The sequence below is a fragment of the Vespa velutina genome, chromosome 2, assembly GCF_912470025.1.
Source record: "Vespa velutina chromosome 2, iVesVel2.1, whole genome shotgun sequence".
NCBI lineage: Eukaryota > Metazoa > Arthropoda > Insecta > Hymenoptera > Vespidae > Vespa > Vespa velutina.
The window spans coordinates 14,660,047-14,683,746 of NC_062189.1; the positions used below are offsets into that span (position 1 = coordinate 14,660,047).

The window sequence follows — 23,700 nt, forward strand, 5'->3', positions numbered from 1 at the left end:
ATACGTAAAGTGCTATTTATATATATATATATATATGTATATACACACACGTACGTATATATGTATTTTTCGAAATTAATTTTCCATGGCATTTATAAGCGATGAAACAATCGGCGGTGCTGAAAACATATTTTAGAACGCATTCTTTCTTTTTTTTCCTTTTTCCATTTTTTTTTCCTTTCTCTCTCTCTCTCTCTCTCTCTCTCTCTCTCTTTTTCTTTATCTCACAGCCAAAACACGTTTCTGTACTTTTATAACATACGTTTACTGCCACATACGCTCGACAGAGACATAATAAAAATAAGAAAACTGGTATTACATAAAATAACGCACGGTCGACGCTTGTGTAGTAGAAATTAGTTAAGCGCATTATCCGGAGGTTTAAAACACTTTCGTCCAAAAAATGTAAAGATAAAGGCGCAGCTGCGAGAGCAACAGCAGCTGTGGGACCGTCTTCCCATTATTTAATTAGAACTACTATAATAAATACATGTTTAATCCGCGAACGGACAATGTTTCGTCTCCAAACGGAACGTTAGAATTCACGCAGTTAAATTTTCGCTATATTTAAGAATGTAACTTAATTTTTTTCCTCTTTATTCTCTCTATATATCTATCTTTCTATCTATCTATCTATCTATCTATCTCTATCTTTGTTACGATGCAACAATGGGAAAAGTGCCTAAGATTTCAAATATTTTAAACTATCAGGATGAAACTGCATGTGACATGAGATGTGAGATTCAATAAAGTTAGAAAAATTACCATAAAATACTTGGTAAGGGCATGTTATTAAAATTTCATTGAATTTTATTGAAAAGCGAAGACAAGACTATATCTCAAAATCTTGTTCCTAAGATCACATCGATCCGTATTATAACTTTTATTAGTTTTAATAAAGTTAATTTTTGTTCAAGCGTGGTTATCAGAAATTTCGTTAATTTAATCTTCTTTGACGACACCACGATCAATACGTCAATAAGATTTTCTACAAGTTTTCCGTACAATTTCCTTCTCCTTTCCTCTTTAATAGGTCCTTGAAAATACATTGGATTTTATATGAAAATTTCTTATCCTTTCCCTTTAAAAGATATTATATTCTTTTCTTTATCGTTCGTCCTTGGTACGTACGATTTACTTTCATCGTGCTAGATTCTCTCACGAGGATCTTCTCCCTCGGGATTAAATCGCATAGAGATCGTAGAAACGGATACTCGATCTTTCGTATTATTTTCGTAACGTATAGTCGACGGTGCGGCTTGATTAGATTGTTTTAATGAAACCGACGAACAATGCACGAATAACTGTGGCCGTGTGTCGGCACCCTTGGAACAATGCTACATTTCCACGGACGTTATCGCTCTCACCGAATGGGTGTTGATGGTTATCGCCTTGAGGTACGGTTAGCCGAGTGAATCCTCACGCGCATAATGTCAGAGAGTTTCCACAATGCACTGTCCTTTTCCATGTTCGTAGATCTGTCAAATTTCTTGATCCTTGAACCACATAAATTCTCTCGTTATTTTTTCTTTTCGTGTATTTTCAATGATACGAAATACAATGGACGTTAAAAAAATAAAAAATAATATTCGTCCTACGAATAATAATATCTTTAACTAATTACACTTATTTTCTGTTCGTATGTTTTAAATTACGGTGTATTTTCTACGTTATCGTTCATTTTTACTTTGGAGAATCTCATAAGTATTAGTCGTGTTTACCTCGTTAATTTACGTGTGCTTTCGACCAACGTCTAACTACACATCGTGGCTAATTTATCCCATATATTTTCGTTGAATTCTAGGAGAGCGCGTTTCGAGTCTCGGCGTCGAAGTAATTACGATTCGTATTTACAAAGCTGTAAAGGAATGTAATTCCGTAGAAGTTCTCGTTTGAAACGTGGACGGGGGAGCTCTTTCTAACGAAATTAACGGAAGATCGTTTTACTGAATGTAATAGTAAACTCTGGTAAAAAGATTCGTCTCTTTAGAGAGTGCTATGACAAGTATATCTTTATTTTCTTTTAAAAAATAACGTACATCTAATACATATTAGTTTACATTATTGAGGATGTATGAAAACATTAAAAAAAATTTAAACAACACATTTCAATTAGTCTTAATACGAGCGTCGTATCGTCAAAACGTTTTTCTTGATCTATCGAAGTAAATACGAACGTCGATTGATTCGATCGTTTTCATTGTAACTTAAATAACTTAAATTACGATAATTCTCTAAATTCATGACGATTCATCGCTTATGCCGATGAAATCAGCTGGAATTTAACGCGTGAAAAGAGAACAACGGATGGATGATCGGTGAAGTGAGTAGCTTCTATTGCGATCTCGAGATCGGAAATTAATCGATTAATTAGCAAGCTGTTACGCGCGTTCGCGCGAATACAGAAGTAATTCGTTTCCCCGTTTAGCCGGACGCTCTCGTCCGTTTCTGCACTGGATGGCAATTTCACGCGTAGATTGCTTTCGAAACGAGTGACACTTTCGAAAGCGAAACCCTACACTGTTACGTTGCTTTCTCCCCCGACGTTAAAATATTCATTTCCCGCTTGATTATTCGACGAGAGGAAAATCCACCTCACCTTTTTCTTCTTTTTTCTTTGATGATTTTCTTTAGTTTTACCTTTCCTTTTATATACATATAACGAGCCCCTAGACGAGGCTTGTTTTCGACCTACTTAGACTTTTCTTTGTTTGTTTTTCTTTTTTTACTTTCAGATTTTATTGAGAAATCTCGTTTCATCATGGTAAGTTCGTCCTATAAAATTATTCGAGATAAATACCAAAGACTTTTCTCGCGAATTCCCTAGTTTCTCCTTTTCACTCTATTCGCGATCTTATTGACGATAAATTCCATTAGTACTTTATTTCAAAGACGACAAAAGAATTTGTATTGATTCGAGACAACGGCCACTCGAAAATCGAAGAAAATTCCTTACGACGGGAATACGCGACGGAAACTTTTTCTACCGGCGAAATAAATCACTGTACCCATTGCAGCCATCGCCCATGGCTCATTTAACTTGCTAAGAGGTTCTATTCGGAAGAACGGCCGTTTTAAAGAGCCATCCGGGATAAGAAATTCGACCGGGAATATCTTTTTTTCTAGATGGCGGCTAATAATAATACATTGAGACTCTTCCAAAATTCATTTTGGATTCTTTTAGTTCGTATCTTCGCTCCCCCATATTGTGCGTTGGTTTAATAGAGGAACGTACAAATCGCGTTGCTACTGCTGACACACATTTGAAACTCAAATACTAAATGACATTCCCTGTCTCTAAAAGATTTTTATGAGGATTTCGAGTAAATTGACGTTTAAATTTCGTTCATGGCCAAACGATGAGAATTCATTTTAAGCGCTATCATTTTTTATTCACGTTCGTTTCTGAGAATATTAATCCCACCTATAAGTTTTATAATAATATGGTATATCATAGTTGTAAAATTTAGTTGATAAAAATAAATAATTAAGAATATATCATGATAATATAAATTAATATACATAGACGAAGATAATTGGAAGGTTATGAACAATAGGTATTCCTCAAGTCATAGAACTATTACATTCCAATCTGATCTTAGTTGGTCCCGTTCTCTTTCATTTTAATTCGTACCATTCTACGAGTCATACATAGCTTCTTGGAAGATTCGCTTTGGGATGCTTTGCAGAGAGAAGCAAATGGTAATGAAAAGGGAAGTTCCTTCGTCGTTGTAGGGCTGAGAGTCCGCGAAACAGGTGCGATTCCGCGAGAATATTTTAACGTTCCTCGAATGAACATCGTACGAGGATTCTCTTTCTCTCTCTCTCTCTCTCTCTCTCTCTCTCTTTCTCTTTCTCTTTCTCTTTCTCTTTCTCTTTCTCGCTTTTGTCAAGCGGAAGAAGGTCTATAGGTCCCTATCTTGCCGCGGGAACAAGAAGCACATTCAAGATATTCGAATAATTTCAGACGGAGGATTATTCATGAGCAACTGCGACGAGAGAGGATGTAGCGTTCTACTTCTATTCACCGTACAGATGGGCCAGCCGGGGTCAGAAAGGTTGCTTTACGAAGCGGGAAATCTACTTGGATGAGGAGAAGCGACGAAAGAGAGAGAGAGAGAGAAAGAGAGAAAGATGACTAACTGACGGCATCCAAGCTTCAATTAGTTCAAGTGCACGAACAAAGCTGACAGTGCGACATTGTGTGAAACGAGTCCTCGTGAGGTTTTCTTTGGCTCGTCTATTATCAAATTGATTGTCTCTCTCTCTCTCTCTCTCTCTCACTCTCCTCTCTCTTTCTCTCTTTCACTTTGTGCATCTTTCGATAAGGTACAAAGATCAAATGAGATCACCTTAAAGTTTTATCGAAAATCATGCGTTAGCAATAAAGCAAGCTATTGGTAACATCTTAACGTCTCAAAGCCTTGAATAGGTATTAAATGCTAATCATCGTATCAAGTAAAGAGCTCAAGTTTAAATTGCTTAAGAAGGATTTATTAACCAGTCTAACGATTGTTAATTGGCTCTACGTTATCAGCGATTGCGGGGAGCAATAAAGGGCCGATCCTTGCGTTCACTTTGTTTCATCACGAGCGAGCTAACAACCGAACGACCTTTCGCCACTAACGAGGCACAAGGCGCCGGTAAATGAAAGGGTGTATAGTGAATCTCTCTCTCGAGGGTGACGTGAGTATTCGTCTGTTCGATGCTAGGGCTGCTTCAGAGTGAGAGAGAGAGAGAGAGAGAGAGAGAGAGAGAGAGAAAGAGAAAAAGATAGAAGGAGAAAGGAAGCACCCCTTCGTCCGATTCTCTTGCATTAAAGTGCCACCGAACGTAGGATTTATGATCACGGGAAGAGCCGAACGCTTCGCGATACGTTCAACAGGGGTTAACAGAGCCCCTTTTCCTTCCGAAAACTTTTTCGAGATTTATTGTTCGTGCAAGCATACACACAGATACATGTGCACTAACGTCATTCTGTAGGAATCCAATGACTTGACTTCATTTATATCGAATGGGTAGAATTAACGAATCGATTTTTATCGAGTTTACAACACTTTGTCGGGGAGATTAATCGCTACTTGAATCGGAGGCGTAAATTGAAGAGATCAAAGTTTTTGTCAAGTAATTTCTTTCTCTCTCTCCCTCTCCCTCTCTCTCTCTCTCTCTCTCTCTCTCTCTCCACGTGAATTTTTACTCTGATAAATGACGTAAAAGTATACTTGTGGATCAACTATCATAGATTTAGAAAAAGACAGGTGGAAGAGATTATTAGACGGTTGGCTAAATTTATGATTATAGAGGATTAAATTGGACGATGGTCATTTCTTTCTGTTCCAGGACGACCTATGGTTTATCCACCCAATCAAACGGTGACAGCAAACGAGGGTGAACCCTTGGATGTCATCGTCGAGTTCTGTGCAGAGCCCAGTTATACACGAGTTTTTTGGATGTCCGAACAGCAAGTTTACATACCCGGTGCTCCCTCTCGGGAAGGTATACAAGCTCTTGACATTGAGGTAAACAATTTTACGAGATCAGAATAAATTTCAACTCCTTTTTTAATATATAAATAAATAAACTTTCTTTTGTAAATGTTCTAAAATGAAACAAAAATAATTTTTAACATACTAGATATTTATTAAATACATATATATACATATACATACACACAGTAATATTAAATTTTTCTTTTTCTCATATAGTCTAACAAATGTTCATATGAATTATAGAAGATACATGTTTCTTGATTTCTACTGTTTCTCTCTCTCTCTCTCTCTCTCTCTCTCTTCCCCTTTTTTCTCTCTTTCTCTCTCTTTCTCTCTCACATATATTCCGTGATTTGTTTCTCTTATATATATTATCTGATGCGGTTTCCCAGAAGCGAATAATTAATTCGCAACATTCCAACGTCTAGGTACTAGATGTTTCTCTTCCTCTTCGAAGGATGAAATACAAATCACCCTTTGCGATCTAACACAGTTATTTGAGGAGAATTGCTATATCCTAACGTTATCGTCGAAGACTATATCTACATTAATACACGGACTATCATATCGCGTTTGAGTTTTCGTGAAATTCGCTCGTTTGATTAGTTTGGAATCAAAATAGAAAGTACGTGAACAGCGACGAAATGAAGAGATTTTAAGGAAATACATAGGTATCTCATCTCCCTCTTTCCCTCTCCCCCCACTCCTCTCTCCCTCTCTCTTTTTCTCTCTTTCTCTCTCATTCCCTTTCTCTATATCTATCTTTACCTATCGTTTGTGTAATTACAATGTATACAGAAATTCTCCGAACTCTCTGTCTCCCTTCCTCTCTCTCTCTCTCTCTCTCTCTCTCTCTCTCTCTCTCTTCGAGCGCATCATTATAACGGAATTGAGAATTTATCGTTTACATAGTTGCTTCAAAATTAATCTAATGAGATGTTAATTGATATAAGTCAATTATTATTAAGTTATTATAAATATTCGTATTACATCTTTTGATCAATATAATCTTTACGAAATTCTTTCTATCTTCGAGAGAAATAACGGTGTATATATATAAAACGATCTTCGTGACGATGAAAACGAAAATAAGATTGAACTAAGAGCAAACGATGAATGGAAGGGAAAAGTTGCATGTGAACGTCGAATTGAGCATAGAAAGAAGGAACGTGTCGATGTGAAAAAAGAAGAGAGAGAGGGAGAGAGAGAGAGAGAGAGAGAGAAAGAGAAGAAGAAGAAGAAGGAAAAAAGAATTGTCGAGAATAGAAAGCAAGAGAAACGAATAGCTGAAGGTAGAAGCTGCTGGTGCTGGGAAAAGAATGAAGAATGAAATCGAGTCGAGGGGCTTCGAAATTCGGCGGTTGGAAACGTCGAGTTAAATGGAGCAAGAAACTGCGACTCTTTGCATGTGAAAATCTCGCGAATGTTCGCCAACGTCTGTTTCGAACCGCAAAACGAAATATCACCGACGAGGAGTCATATCGAAGGTTCTCGATTCAATTACGCGAACGTATATGAAAGGCAGTTATGCAAAAATGGAATAAACGTGCGTTGGCGGTTTACCAAATAAAGACGCGAGATCGTGGCTCGGAGAAAGCTAGAAATAGTCTAACTCCGTTTCGAAAATCAATTTGCTAGTTGTATTCGTTGAATGAGTACTCGGTTCTTCGATTGAAAAATTGAAGGTAACGTTGAACAAGCGATCGGAAAGTCTTCATCGCACTTCAGAGAATAGAAAAAAATTCGCTTTTCAGAGATAGATAAAAATTAGCTAACGAGCATGCAAATGGTTACATAGAATGTAAAGTATTCAGAGTTTATCAAATTATCAGGCTAAATCGATAAAATTTGATGTAATTAAAAAAAAAATTGATTTTCTTCCGTGATTGGTACAATTGGAAGCTGCTCGAGTATTGAGAGAGAAAAAGAGAGAAAGAGAGAGTGAGAGAGGGAGAGAGAGAAGAGTGAAAGATACGAGGAGATGTAATTATTGCTTGGTGAGCCGTGCATAGTACTTCGTATCGTTCGTTCATCGCTATCAATTATCTTATAAATCTGTAGGCTATGTTTGACCTACGATCGATTCAATGCAATTGATTTCTTATCTTTCTTTTTTTTTTTTTTCTTTTTTTTTCTTCTTTTTTTTTCTATTATCCGATCAACGAGCGATGAATAATAAAGCGGCGAAGCGAGGAAGTACATGGAATGAGTAAAAAATCAAGTAAATAAAATGAGAAAAAGAAAGAAAGAGGAATGAATAATTATTAAAACAAGAAAATAAGAAATTTCTGTCGCAAGAAAATTTCTTCGTAATTATCGTAGAAAATGGAAAGAACTATCGATTAACGAGCATCATAAGATAAGAAAGACAGTGTTTGAACTTGTCAGAAATTTATCTCGAACACTTAGAAGCTTCAAAAGTCGAACTACGATGCTTCAAGGAATTCGAACGATTTTTACGAGCGACGTTCGTTTTAAAAAGATCGCTCTCGACTCTTCCCCTTCAACATTCATCCTTATAATCTTCGAAATGGAAGTTCTTGCAAAGTTAAGCCACGGACGAACATCGCTCAGTACGTTGATAGATTGTTTTGCGAAAACGAAACCTTTTCCCTCGAACCTTTCGAATTTATCAACCATATTTACTCGAGTTTACACTTCTCATATTTTTCATTGACACGTAGTCGCCAAGTTTAATGATGCTTTTTGCTCGTAAATTACTCCGTAACGACATTGACCCTTCGGAGTTTCATTTATCGAACGACATTGTGATGTTTCGTAAAATAGACGAACGGTCTTTGTTTCATGCGATAGATCTTCATTTTCTTTCTTAATGAGAAACTTCATTAATTTTTGTCTTTCTTTCAAATGAATTACTCTTAGGATTTTAATATCGATGAATGAAAAAGTGCGTCCTCGTTGAAAAAGTTTTAAATTAAAATGGAAAGATGTCGATCGACTTTGTTTCGCTAATCAAAATGCTTTACGGTATTTTAGAAAAGCAATATCGTTTCGTTCGTCTGTCTTATTCATTTTCTTTCTCGATGAAAATCTGTTCATGGAAAATTTCAAAGAGGGAGAGAGAGAGAGAGAGAAAGAGAGACACTCGATATAAAATCACAGCAAGCCTATGCAAAAATGAAGCTACGCTAATATAGTTGCTGCGAACTAAACGAGTCTTTCTCTATTCATGTGTCTCTTTCTCTCTCTCTCTCTCTCTCTCTCTCTCTCTCTCTCTCTCTGTCTGTCTCCTTCTTGTCCTCTTTCTCTTTCTCTTTCCTTAACGCTCATTTACGAGCCTTCCTCGTTGGAAAGATCTAATCGAAAACGTTAACAAAAACGCGACGAATTAATTATCTGTTAAGACGATATTAACGAGAAAACTTGTAAACGAGAAAACTTATTAAGAACGATAATAACGAGAGAGAACTAAACGTTCCTCTGAACCTCTCACATTACTTTTGCTATTATACTCGTTTATAACTCATTTAAAAGAATCAATTGTGAACCAAAGAAATTCGTCTTTTTCAAGGTGAAGAACATTTGACGTCCCTTCTGAATAAAACAAAAAAAAAAAAAAAAAAAAAAAAAAAAAAAAAGAAAGAAAGAAAAAAAAATTGTAAATTGAAATATTTCATAGAAGGAATATAAAGGAAGTATTTCAAATTGACTTTTAACACTTTTAAATTTCTTTTCGAGTCTTTTAAATTAACAATTATATTTTACGATTATTCCGAATGAAATTTTTGTTTTAAAACAAGAAAAAGAAAAACGAAATAACATTAAAGATATTCGAGTTAAAATGGAACAGGCAGTATAACAGTTTCCTATTTGACACTTGGAAACCTTAATCGTACTAGCATGCACACACAGTGAGAGAGAAATAGATTTAGTTCAAACAATGAACACTTCCCGGCACGCGTGACCGAGTATACGAGTACTTGAATTCCTCTTCGTGAGCTTGTATCTGTGTGGTATCGTAATACGTAAAGAGAGAGAGAGAGAGAGAGAGAGAAAAGCAGAAAGAGGGAAAGGGAGAGGAATAGTGTAGGACAGAGATAGAAATAAAGTTTCAAACGCCATGTTACACGAGTGAAACGCTAAAGGGAAACTAGAGCTGGCATGCATAACTCACTGTACGATAAACGATTAAAGCGCATTACCCTTTCTTAATCATTAGTATTTCCTTGACTCAACGTTCTAACTCGCTCGTCGTTCTAACTTTATCGTAAAATCTTGAAAGTTAAAAGCCGTATATCTTCAAAGAGATACAAATTTCTTGTTTATGTTATTAAAATCTTCATCCATCGATGATCATTATTAATTTTAACAATTTTTTGTTTAGAAATAATTTTTTAATTTATTAAAAAATTTTATTAAATTTTTTAAACATTGAAAAAGATTACGATAATATCGATGAAAAACGAGATAGGATTATAATTATTATTTAGAGGAGAGAATTTTAATTAGTTATTTAATATATCCTATAATGGGACGATAGGAAAGAAGTTGAAGAAAAAAAGAAAAAGAAAAAGAATTGTAAAAAATATTGTCTATTGAATTCGCTTGTAATAAAGCATTATGTTATAGCATTAAAAGTCTCAAGCTTTGAAGAATTTTTCGTTTTTTCGTGAAAGCGGAAAAACGAACGGAGCGCAATAGCCATAGTAGCAGCTCGTAAATGTCTTCTCGTCGTTGTTGGTTTTTTTTTGTTACAGAACGGTGGTACCGAGACATGCTACAGGGCGATTTTACGCTTCGAAACGATTCAGTGGTCCCATGCTGGTGAATGGTTGCTGCTGGTACGCTCGTCGAAAGGGATCGCGGACGCTTCCGTTTTACTCAACGTGACGCGTGCTTCCGGATACAGCCACGCCCACCTCCGTTCGATGGCTCCAGCGACTCTCCTTCTCTGCCTGACCTTGGCCATTATACAACAGCAGCATCCACGCTGAACCATACCGTTCTACGGATCTTTGGAAAAAGTTTCGAGGGGGATGAAAGTGGTGAAAAGGGTAGTAGAGAGGGTAGGATGGCGAGGGAGAAGGGGGAGGAAAGAAAAGAAAGAGTATAAGAGTTCTACTGCCTCGAGAGGAAGCGATACGAAGGAGAGGAAGAGAAAACGTTCAAACTTTCGACGTAAACTTTGTAAATAAATATCGAAGTTCGTGCGAGAACCGAATCGATCGTAGATCGAAGAACATCGATCTGTTCGCAAAGTCCTAAGAAAACGACGATAATAACGCATTTTATCCTGCCCTAATCGACGAATCCCTTGCGAAACATTTTACGGACCACCATCGTTTCTCCGATAAGTATGGAAGGTACCCCACGAGGAAAGCATAGTTTTTCTTTCTTCAAGAGGTATCAATTAGTATTTAATAAAAGAGTCTGTATATATATATATATATATATATATATATATATATATATATATATATATGTATGTATGTATGTACGTATGTATGTATGTATGTATGTATGTATGTATGTATGTATGTACGTATGTACGTATGTATGTATGTACGTACGCAGAAAGCGTGTGTAATTCGTATTACATGCCTATGTAATATATATATAATGATAATAATAACATTAACGATAATATGGATAAAAGATAATACACGATACATTATTGAATGATATGTGTTACATATTGAGTAACAATACGTATTACATGGATTCGCATATGTTATTATGGAAAAGTGATAAACGTTATCGGTAAAGTTCCGTGAACGTTTATGAAGAATTTGTTGAGAGAATTGGAAATTTTTTGTTTGTTCATTTATTTGTTTGTTTGTTTGTTTTTAGGGCAAGATCGAGCGTATAAAAACTATATGTATATATTTGTATAGATCAGTTATAAGGGAGCATGCACAGCGTATACTTATTCTCAAATGGATACAGATAAGGGTAAAGCGCGAGATAATAGGATTCAGACGAGGCGACGACCAATTACGTTCGTTTCGAGCTTTTTCCAAAGCGACGAACGTCGCGTACCGTCCGTCAAATGCGGCCGAGCGACTCGTCGTAAAAAAGCCGGGTAAACTCGGCGATGCGTAAACTCTCATTTTCATCGCTGAATATCCCCGTCGAGATTAAACGTAAAAGATTTAGCTATGGAGAAACAAAAAAGAATTAAGAACTAACGCGTTATGTATTACAGCGAAGATAAATAGGTAAAAGATCGAAATAAAACAAAAAAAAATTGTTGTATATTATTTTTAGGTAATTACCTAGAATAAGTTTAAGAATCAATAGAGTGTATATAGTGATTGTAAATGCATATAGGGTGCCGTACGATGTGCCGTACGAACGAATTATACAGTGACGCTGTTAGAGATATATTTATTATTCGTTGATATATTTTTATAAAGTTTTATTTAGCCATAAGTTATCGTTCGCCTATCCCTTCCCGATACATCGTGGCACGCGCCATCGTTCGTTCGTTCGTTCGTTCGTTCGTTCGTTCGTTCGTTCGTTCGTACGTTCGTTCGTTTTTATTCATAGAGAAAGTAATAGAAGCTAAATTGGGATGGAAGAGAGGAAAAGCGACGGCCATTTTCGATTTAGAAGTTTTCTCCGTAAGAGAAAAACGTTTATCTACGCGTTAAAACGTAGTGTCACCCAGTCGACTCTCATCCTCCGAATGGACAATTCTAAATCGAAGTTAACGATAGTTACCGTTACTGCAGAACCGTGTAACATTGTCGTTACCATTGTTTGATCTCTTCTACTAGTATAGTAGTAAAAGTTTGGCGTAACTCCCTCGCCGTTCGGTCCATTCTTCGCTCTCTTCCTCTCTCTCTCATTTTCTCTCATTCTCTCTCATTCTCTCTCTCTCTCTCTCTCTCTTTCTTTCTCTCTTTCATTTTCCAATTCTCTCTTCAATCCTCTCTTTTCCTCTCATTCGCTTTTTAAACCTTTCTCTCTCTCTCTCCCTCTCTCCTTTCTCTCGAATTCGTTCGCTTCGTTACGCGAACTTTCCATGAGTTCTGCGGTTCCTAATTTTTAAAAGTGCATATATATATATATATGTGTGTATATATATATATGTGTATATATATATATGTGTGTGTGTACACATATATAGTTCAGCAAGGGATATTTAATTCCATTCGCGAAACAGAAAATTTGCGCGATAGCCGGACACGGTGTCGGTGTATACCTATAGATAAAATGAAATACCTGATGTCTTTAATTTTTTCCTTTCCTTTTTCCTTTTCTAATTTTAAACGACGAAACACAATTTCATTATTGCGTAAGGTGTTCTAAGTAAGCAACGTAATGTAATCGTTGTACTCAATGACGCCTAAAAGTCCAATAAATGATATTTACAATACACTTATGCCAAACCTATCTCTATTTCTCTCTCTCTCTCTCTATCTCTTTCTCTTTCTCTCTCTCTCTCTCTCTCTCTCTCTCTCTCTTTATCTCTTTATCTCTTTCTTTCTCTCTCTCTCTCTTCTTTTTTACTTTCTCTCTGTCTCTTCGTCTTTATTTTTTCGTTTCTTCAACGGTAAGTTACTTTCTCAAAGTGGACGAATGACATTCTTTAACAAATTCCCCGACTTTTATTAGAAATTTTCTTATTAAAGTTTTAATACTGTTCTTGATAAATGCCGAATAAATTTTATAAACAATATAGGAAAGTAATTTAGTAACATTATATTTTGCACTGCCTTTCCTGTTTTCTTTTTTCTTTTTTCTTTTCTTTTTTTTTTTTTTTCAATATATTTGTATTATGCAAAATAGAATATATTTGTTTTGACATTATTCGACGTAGTTCTCGTTTGAAAAAAAAATTTCTCGTTTTAAAAAAGCGTTGAGAGCTTAACGATAGTACTGGTAAAAAATCACTGTTCGAATACCTTGTTTTTTAAGTAAACGAAACGTAGACAAGACAATATGGAACAATATACGGTAGAGTTTATATTTTCGTTTCTATAGAAATAAAATGGAAAAAAAAAAAAAAAAAAAAAAAAAAAATAAACGAATTCGACAATATTCGACTATATGGAAACACGATTGAACAAAAGGAAAAGCAATCGGGATAGTGAATGAATATCAATTAAAATATAATTCGTAATGGAAGATAGCTTGGGTCGAAGATAAAAGGGGAAGATAATTTCGTTCCTGTCGCGAAACTCTCATCATCTACATAGACAAGAGAGCGCGTAACATTGGTACTTATAACAGTACCACTCTGCTTAAATATAACAAGCTTCCCGTTAGTTCGGAGAAACGAGAAAGGAAGAGCGAGAAAGATATTCCTAGTCTGCCGGAAGTCTACCTCGTTCTCGGTGTACGAGAAAACAAGGCGGCTTTGTCTCACTGTATAACCACCAGCACTACCACCAGCATCAATATGAACATTACCACCACCAAGAGACCACCAACACTAACGCTATGGCCAACCTCGCGGAAACTACCTTCCTTCGCTACCTTTGCGAATTCGCAATTTCAGCTTTTCAGACGTTACGCTCGGCTTGAAGAGGCGAGAGGCGTAAAAAAAAGAAAAAGAAAAAGAAAAAAAAAAGAAAGAAAAAAAGAAAAAAGAAAAGAAAAAAAAGGGAAAAAAGGAAAGAAAAGAAGAAGAAGAAGAAGAAGAAACGAATATACATCAGCGGCATCTTTGCTGGTTTGAACAATAAAACGTGAAAGAATATTGTTATTCGCGCTTGAAAGGTCAAACGTTTGTATCGTCGTCATTGAAATAAAATTCTCATATTAATCCTACGGAAAGGCGAAATGCCTTATTTGAAATGCCTTTCGAATTTTTGAGTCGATTAAATGCTCATAACTATGCCAATATGATAAAACGAAAAGCGATAATACGAATTGGATAGAAATTCATTGGTTATCATGAAAATCCATCGAGTAGAATTTTCTAAATCGATCCAACGTAAATTTTGATTATCGTTTGATTCAATTTCGTTTCTCTCTCTTTTTTTTTTTTTTTTTTTTTTTTTTTTTTTAATGATCTGCGTTTTTATTAATGATAGGATCTGTTTGCAGTATACGTCATTATATGACGAATCGATTTCGTTGATGTCCCAACATTAATTATTCTAAAACGTAATTTAACTATAAATCTTGGTCAAGTGAAATTAGAACAAAGTCCAGATACGTCACCCGAAGAGTAAAGTTTTAAGAAAGATAGGAGATACCATTAAACAAAGCAGATTCATCCGCCAATCCATCAAAACTTTGAGATTGTTTAGTTTAGCTAAGAAAATTTACTTGACACACAGGAACAACTATGTATGACTATTACTTCAAAACATCGAAAGAACAACAAGCATCAGTACAAGTACAAACGACAACGGTGATACACCTATACGGAGTATGGCAGTTCAGGTATATATACATATACAGTTGTTAATTTTTTAATATATTTCACATTAAAGTTTTTAATATTCCTTTCGCTTTTTTTTTTCTTTTCCTTTTTTCATTAATCTCCGGTTTCTCTTTGTATCTTGCAATTAGAGAAATGGAAGTATATTATTTCGAATATATAAATTAATTTCCGGTATGATCGCCGAACGAAAATGATTTTATTATCTATAAGGTTTATTGATCTTTCTCATATTCTCATATTCTCATATTTCTCTTTTGTCGAACTATCGTGTATGTCTCATCTTTAATATTGTTCATATATGAATGGACATGTTCATTATTATTCACCTATGATATACATATTCAATATAGTTCTTTTTTTTTTTTTTTTGATAAATATATTCAATATTGTTCATATATTATAAATATATTCATATATAATACATTAAACATGTTCAATATTGTTTATACATGTACAATAAAAAGATTCGATATTATTTATATATGATGATTAATTTTATACTTAAAAGCTAAAAATTGGATTAATGGCATTAACATTTTTCTTTAACGTTAAATAACAATAGGATTGGATAATAGAAAGCTTATTTTCCAAATTTATTTTTCTCCAATGATATCTTGACGATATCGTGTACATACGTAAAACGAATGTTGATTAAATAATCTCTTTAAAATATATTTAAAAAAGTAACGAAAAAGAATTGTAAAATTTTTTAAAGAATAAGTTTTATCTTTCGTTTCGTTTGCATTATATATTACAATTATTTTGATATCCTTTTATATAACTCTTCAATAAACCCTTCAATTAAAATAGACATCGTGTATTAAGAAAGTATATGACGTTAATAGACAATAACGATATGTCAGTTTCGACATCAAGAACGACGTTATTGTTGGATATAAAGAAGGGAAAGTAGAGAGAAAGAGTTTACATAAAATAGCCGAGACGAAAGTTTTTTCTGGTAGCAAGAGTAGTTGTTAATTCGAGGGAAAACGAAGAATAAATAACTTGACTATCTTCGTTACGATATTGCTAGCATTTATCTAGACGAAGCTTTTCTCTATCTTTCTCTTGTTGAAAATCAAGTTCATCAGGAGGTAGACAATTAACAAAAGGGGCGAAGCTTCGCTCCTATCCTCTCACGTCGTCGACGGGAGAAAAAGAAAAGAGATGGAGAAGGAACGAACGAATATAGTGTGTGTATAAGAGAGAAGGAAAATGAAAAAGGAAGAAAGAAATAAAGAAGGAAGGAAGAAAGAAAGAAAGAAAGAAAGAAAGAAAGAAAGGAAGGAAGGAAGAAAGAGAGAAAGAGAGAGAAAGAAAAGGAAGGGGAAAGCTCTCGAGGAGAACATAGACACAAAGAGCCAGGGAATAAGAGCGAATAACGCCTACGCGGAGCTAGTAAATTACTCTTAACTTCTCGGAGGGGTAAAAATTACGGAGTTGTAAGGGCAGAAACCGAGGAGGATTTAAACCGTCCCCTTGCCTCTTTCTCCTAGCAGCCTCCGGGGTCGCTCTTCGGCTGGTCCCACAGGCGAAGCCATAATTTTTACGCTATCTACACAGAAACTACTCTTTTGCCGCGTCGACTCACCACCAGTACTAACACCACCACCATCACCACCCACCTCCTTCTCTTCACCTGCCCCATCCTCTCGAGAATTTCTCATCGTTTATTTATTTATTTATTTATTTATTTATTTATTTTCTCGCGTTCAGTAAGACGTAACTAAGTACATACGTTATCGAAACACAGCTGGTATCTCATCACGTATCTCCCATTGAGTTTAAAAATCTCTAGATAATAAATGTTCTTTGTGTAATATTACGAAAAAATATTACACAAAGAACATTGCCGATCTTTGATCGAACTTTTCTTTTTTCTTTTTTTCTTATGAACAAAGAAATCATTATCTCGTCGATTATGTTCGTAGTAAAATTTTTCTTCTTAACTGACGGCAAAAGCTTTAAATCCTGGTGTTAAAGGAACGCTCGGTTAGTCCTTTAGTTCCATGCGATAAGACAACCGAGTTTTTAATGCCGCATCTTTCTCTCTCTCTTTCTCTCTCTCTCTCTCTCTCTCTCTCTCTCTCTTTGCTCTTTTTTCTGTCTTCCTCTATCTCTCGAAAACGGGAACTCGTAGATTTATATACCTCCTCGCATTCACATTCATTGTACCTAATTCGCGGCAATGTTTGTAATATTCATTCACAAGGAAATATATTTCTATAATCTATTTACAAGAGAATATAATTCATTTCGCATACGTGCTTTAGAGTCATCAGTGCAAAATCTCTTATATTATTCGCAAGTATTATAATTGGATATTTAATCCACTTGACTTTTTTTCCTTTAATGTCAAAATAAATACATCCCGCCATTCTGTCTATGAGAAATTTTTCACTTCCTCGCATAAGGATAATTTTCAATACAATTACCGAGACAATTTAAACGCAACGTTTGTTATATCGAAGAAAATTATCCCAGGAAAATCCTTCAGCAATTGCCGGAGGCTCGTCCTGTAACCGTTGGTTAATTGCAATTATGTTCAGGACTTTAATGAGCTCCCGAATGGTTTAGACATTGCGAGCCAACGGCCAACAAAAGATAGCAAAATTCATTGTGGTTCAGGAAAATAATAATAATTGGAGAACGTCAAGTTCTCTCTAAATTATGAAACTTAAGACAAATTGTTTTCACTCTGTCGTTAATCGGGGGAAAAAAAAAAAATCGACAAAGGAGAAGAAGAAGAAAAAAAAACGACGACGACGAATCGTTTTAGTGAGGATCATCCGGTAAGAAATTCAGAAAAGAGAAAGAAAATGAAAAAAGAGGACGTCTGGATCGATCCGTTTTCAGAGACCAAATAGTTTCAGAAGCGAATATTCGAGATCTCCTTTTCCCTTCCGACCCTTAAAGTCGCATCTTCATAAGAGAAAAAGTGCTGCTCGAAGAAGCTCGAATCACGGGAGGAGGTTGACTGGAAGTAACGCTAAAATCGCCCTCTAAATGCTAATTCCTCCATTTTCTCCATCCCACGAAGTCTCGCTCGTAAGATCGTTTCTCCTTACCCCCTCCCCTCCTCCCCCTCCCCTCAACCCCCCCCTCTCTCTCTCTCTCTTCTCAGTTGCCTCTTTTCGGCCCGTTCGACGAAGCGAAGCGAAGGACCAGAAGAATTTTACCGTGTCGCCGTGGATATCAAATTATACGCTGTAATGTCGGTTACGGTAAGTTGCGAGCGTTAAAACGCGGAAACTTTACCAATTTACCATTGTGGTACAAGCGAAATCATTTCTCCCTGGGGAGAAAAACAGAGCGTGCAAAAGAGATAGAGACACACAAAGAGGGAAATCGACGCAACGAACCGAAGAGGGTCAGCAAAGTGGTGACTCTGTAGTTGGGTGCAGAGTGCACAGTGGTTACGGTCAATGTTTGGTCGTCCAATGCGAGTCTGACCAAACGAAAATAGCTGGAAACTATCGCGTAATGCAGTGGTGAACAAGCTATCAGCACAAGTATAAATTATTAATTAAATAAATCTTAAAGGATGATCGACCTTTTTTTTTCCTTATTTTTTTTTTTAATACAAAATAGAAATTATTTTATTATCGATCTTATATTTAATCGCACGTTTGAATTAATAATTTTCTTGAAAAATTTCTATCCAAGAAACAAGTTCTCGTGTATTAGATTGCGCACCACTGATGTAATGGAAGGTGAGGAGAAACGGCGGGTCTACGCGACTCCAATCCCTCGTTGCCACTTAACGGTGCGACTCGTTTAATTTCGATTCCGCACGCGCGCCAAGAGGATCTCGATTTATTTTTTTTTTCTTTTTTTTTTTTCTTTTTCTTGTTTCTTTTTCTTTCTCCTTACTGAAATCATCCCGATTCGATAGAGGGTGATGGGGAGGAAGGGGTAAGGGAAAAAATTCGCACGAGCTGCGATACCGTTCAGAATTTTTCTCGATACCGTGAGATCGCAACTTTGTGAAACTTTTTTTTCAAGAAAGTTTGTCTATTTCCCTTTTTTTTTTTTCTTTTTTATTATTATTTAATGATCGAAAAAAATAAAATAAAAGAAATCACGCTAAATAAGTACTTATATCCGATTGGTCTGTTTGCAAAAAAAAAAAAAAATGCTCTTTCTTTTATCTCTTTTCTTTTCTTTTTCTTCTTCTTTTTTTTCTTTTTTTTTTTTTTTTTTTTCTTTAGCTCATTTGAAGCAAGTATTTTTTGTTAGGTTAATTAAAGTAACATTACATTAGTTCAATAATTTGGATTAAATATAAATTTAAATATATATTAGGAAAGGTGAAAATCAAACTTATTATGGCGAGAATGTATTCAAAGGAAATGTTTATATAAAAAAGCAGATTTTTAAGAGAGAGCCAATCCGTACCTTGCCTATAATTCCATAAGATAAGCTTTCATATCTGCCAAGAGATAAGAGACGATGCTCTTCCAGCCGATCGAGTTGAGGCAAGCGGATTTATGGAGGAAACGTATGCGATTGAGAGAGGGAACGGCGAGGAAAGAATTGGAGGATGAGGCGAAGAAAGAGAAGAAAGGACGAAGGAAGCTGCTGCTAGTAGCCGATGCTTTCGTCTTGAAAGTACAGATAAAGAAGGCCAAAAGAAAGATGAAGGAGAGAGAGAGAGAGAGGGAGGGAGAGAGAGAGAGAAAGAGAGTAGATCAAAGTACATAAATCTTTACGGAAGAAGAATCACGACGAATGCTCCTCAAAACGTATCGCTTTTCTTTCATTTGATTTATATATTTGCCTCGTTAAAATGGTCCGTCGGGTAATCCGAAACTTTTCCCGTGGCTTCTTTTCCGCAGCATCCTTTCCATGGCTAGCCGGGTATCCGGTGGCTTGGCAAACGCTTTGTCAACGACCAAAGCGAACAATAGCTTCAACCAGTAGAAAATACAATAGCATTTCGAACGTTTCAATCTCGAAAATTTTCAAACTTTACCAAAATCTATGATTTTAATATTACCTTTGTGATAATTGGTATAAGGTCCAATTTTACAGAGTTTCATTTTACAGAAAATTCATACCACGTAGACCGACGACATATTTCAACTTTATCCGTCAATTCTGTTTGCACCATAGTGGACAGATATGTAGAAGCAGTTCGTGCTTGAGTATATCAGAGCTTTAATCTATTCATTTGCGACTGTTCACGAACGACAGACTCGGCCATGTGAGAGCGTGCACGTGCATACCTATATAACGAAGAAGCAAATGGCAGCTACGTAGAAGGGAGCTGTGGATCCAATGTGAATGCATGCGCATGCCGTTACGAAAGCTCCTAGGATAAAGCTTCGCTTCTCTCTCTCTCTCTCTCTCTCTCTCTCTCTCTCTCTCTCTCTCTCTCTCTCTCTCTCTCTCTCTCTCTCTCTCTTTCTCTTACTATGCACAGTGGCACCATTCGAGCGATATAAGCTTATTTGACTTTGCGGAGGCATAATCCATTCCGCACACTGTGTTCCTTGTAACACGAGGTGGGTTAAAGTATTTCGCGAAGCATTGGCTTCGCGGTATACATTTCCCTGCGTTTTCGTTGCGCGTAATATCGTAAGGTCCGTGCGCTCGCGTGCAGTGCTTCGCTTTGTTAGATGAAAGAACGCAGGATATCCGAGGATATCAACATATTTTCGGTGTACGATCCGCGTACGCGCATATACGCGTTTTATAAGAAGCGAAGGAATAGCTATGTGAGGCTACGATCCTTTTGTTTAAAGCAACGAGGAATCCGACGTTTTCTCGACAAAGCCGCAAGATACGTCGAGAAATTTCTTTCTACTATATATACACACACACACACACATACTTACGCACGTGTTCACATATGTATATGTTTATGTATGTGTATATGTATATATGTATATATGTATATATGTATATGACTTACATAGCTATCTACCTATATATCTACCTACCGTTCTTCATAGTTGTCTTACCGACTACCCCAAACTATTTTATTACCAAGAAATATTATCCTTACGGGTTATCTGGCCGACACGACCCTCCTCTCGACCGTTATCGTCATTCATCGTCACGTTTAGTTTAGTTATGTTCCTCCGTTCTTTCTTCTTAGATGTTAAATTTAATTTGATATAAAAGCTAGATGATAATATTATTTTTACTGAAACAGTCCCGTCAATTTTCGACCCAAGAACGCTAATAATAATTCAACGAAATCCTAATTAGGCCATATAAAAGTCTTAAAGGAATTGAGAAGAAACTTAATAAGTATCTTGCTCTTGTTTCTGAAAGTTTCTCTCCATTGCGAAATCGTACAATGTGGAAAACGATAACTGGGGCGAGTCGACTGTAGTTCGTATTATTATAAAGTTTATTTATGGATTTTAATTTAATACATGGCTATTATCTTCCGATTGTCCGGAGGTGATCGTAAGAAACGCTTTTTGCAATGAATAATCGTGGAATTACCAAAATTAATACTAAAAAAAAACCTAATGAGTATGTGTTTGTGCGCGCGTGTGTGTGTAAGAGAGAAAAAAGAGAAAGAGAGAGAGAAAGAGAGAAATTCTATAAAATCGCAATTTTTCACGTTAATAGCCGGAAGATCGAACGATTAAAAGAGCAGATCGAATTAAAAGCGCGCTAGGTATTCTAGAATCTAGATCGATCGGTATGAAATGTCGAAGAACGAGAAAGTCGCGAGAATAGCAATTACGCATGCAATGGAATTTGAATTGGAAATTGTGCCGGATAAATTAGGTAGGTAGGTAGGTAGGTAGGTAGGTAGGTAGGTAGGTAGCCAGGTAGGTAGGTAGGTACATAGGTACCTGGCGAATCGAGTTTATGTAAAATTAGAACAGACTACGAAACTGGTAATTCTGAATCAAAAAGAGCTTTTCAGACGATTTCCACGTGACATTTCTCTATGATAATTAAATATAATAATTTATAGCTATACTCCAACCAAATTGATTTGTGACTTCTATATATAATTATAGAAAATATTCTATAATTTAATAAGATTTAAGATTTAAGATATATATATATATATATATATATATATATATATATATATATATATATATATATATGTTCAATCAGTAGTGGTTAATAAAGAAGAAAGATCAATCGATATCAGACGTGCCGTCGTATTTTGATTGCAATTGAGAAGAGAGAGAGAGAGAGAGAGAGAGAGAGAGAAAGAGAGAGAGAGAGAGAGAGAGAGAGAGAGAGAGAGCATCCGATAATTCGAATCTACAACGTGACAATAGGCCTTTTAGTAAAGCTTACTTTTTATTGTATCCTGCCTCGTTATCACAATAAAGTGCATTTTATCGTGGCTACGTTACACGTGGCACGTATACGCACACTCGCGTTGTTCGTTCAAATCTAACAAATAAAATAAAAAAAAAAATAGAGCGAGAGAAAGAAATGGCTACATAAAGAGAGAGAAAGAGAGAGAGAGAGAGAGAGAGAGAGAGAGAGAGAGAGAGCGAGCGAGAGAAAGGGGATGAAGGGGTTCCTGTGGTTTGGTTGGATCACAAAAAGCTTTGGCGATACGAGCGATGGGAATATCTACGGAGTAGCTACTGCGGATGGACGGAGATGAAATCAATGGATAGATCGTGGGCAACGGCGCGTGATGTATGCAACGTAGCTATAACGCTCGCGTATTCGCGTGTACCGAGCGAAGAATTTAAATGGGATCTCTACAATACTGCTACTGTTACTGATATTGTTTCTCTCATGCTTCAACCATGTTGTTTTCAAAAAAGATATTGTAAGTATTGTAATCTATCTGAAATCAAGATAATACAAATGAAAGGGATAAAGATAAAATGAGTTTTAATCATATTTGACTTCATTGAAATTTATCGATTTAAGTATTTAGGTATTTCCCTTAACGATTACAAACTGGTTTCCCCAGGCTGTTTTATTAACTATTAAAGATATTAATACTCATAATGCAGCTTGGAACAGTTCTAAACGAACGAAAGAGAATAGATATGGTGGTTATGTCAATTGGCAATCATAATTTATGTTTCCCTTTGAACGGTAATATTTCATGATTAAATGATAGAAACCTGGATATACATCTAGACGTAGGTAGATTTTGCAGCATTGGTGTTTGTATTAATAAAAATCGGATAAAGGTATCGCTGAAAAAAAAAAAGAAAAAGAAATGAGAGAGAGAGAGAGAGAGAGAGAGAGAGATGCGTGATATCGTACAGAGATAACTTTTAACGCGAAATCGTTCGACCGCTATCCGCAAAAATAGAGGACGTGTAAATCCGACACGGCTGGAGAGGTGCATGCGCTTTGAACGTGCACGTTTAATCAAACCTTTTTGCGTATGCAAATGAAATTGAATGCGCTCAATGAAGCAGACCTTCGTGCGCTGGTTAAATTATTAAACGAATTTTCATTGACGAATTATTGTTGAGCCCATGCCTCGTGCCTTATTATTTCCTCATTACCGCGACACGCAGCTGCGGTTATCTTTATTAATATGCTTTTAAATACTTCATCGGTGTTAATGATGGAATTTGATAGGATCGATATTATATTCGATTGATCTTCTGTCAATTCACTATTTCTTCTTCTTTTTTTTTTCTTTTTTTTTTCTTTTTTTTTTTTTTTTTCTTTTTTTTCTTGTATCGGCTTTTCATTTGTAATTCATTTGGAAAATCTTTCATTCGAAAGAGTATGTTAGAATAATATCGGTAATAAAATTCAGATCGAATAATGTTTCATGAATAAATGCGTACGATTTTGTCCGGCCGATATCGATTAGACGATGTACGGCTAATTAGTGTTCGGACATTCGATCGCGACTCGATTTAAAAGAGAACATTGGTA

General features: G+C 35.9%; 1 protein-coding gene and 1 long non-coding RNA gene across 10 annotated transcripts in view; one reads left to right on the top strand and one right to left on the bottom strand.

Moving 5' to 3' along the window:
- Positions 1–13,134, top strand: part of LOC124946561 (irregular chiasm C-roughest protein) — a 235,160-nt gene extending 222,026 nt beyond the window's left edge. For all 9 annotated transcript variants that reach the window (XM_047487374.1, XM_047487376.1, XM_047487378.1 and 6 more), the window contains 2 exons: positions 5,341–5,519; positions 10,208–13,134. In XM_047487374.1, coding sequence (XP_047343330.1) covers positions 5,341–5,519; positions 10,208–10,444 — 416 coding nt within the window. In that variant the 3' untranslated portion in view covers positions 10,445–13,134. The remainder of the gene's footprint in view (positions 1–5,340; positions 5,520–10,207) is intronic.
- The window catches only part of LOC124946564, an 81,239-nt gene that overhangs the window by 53,439 nt on the left and 4,100 nt on the right, over positions 1–23,700 (bottom strand). The window lies entirely within an intron of this gene.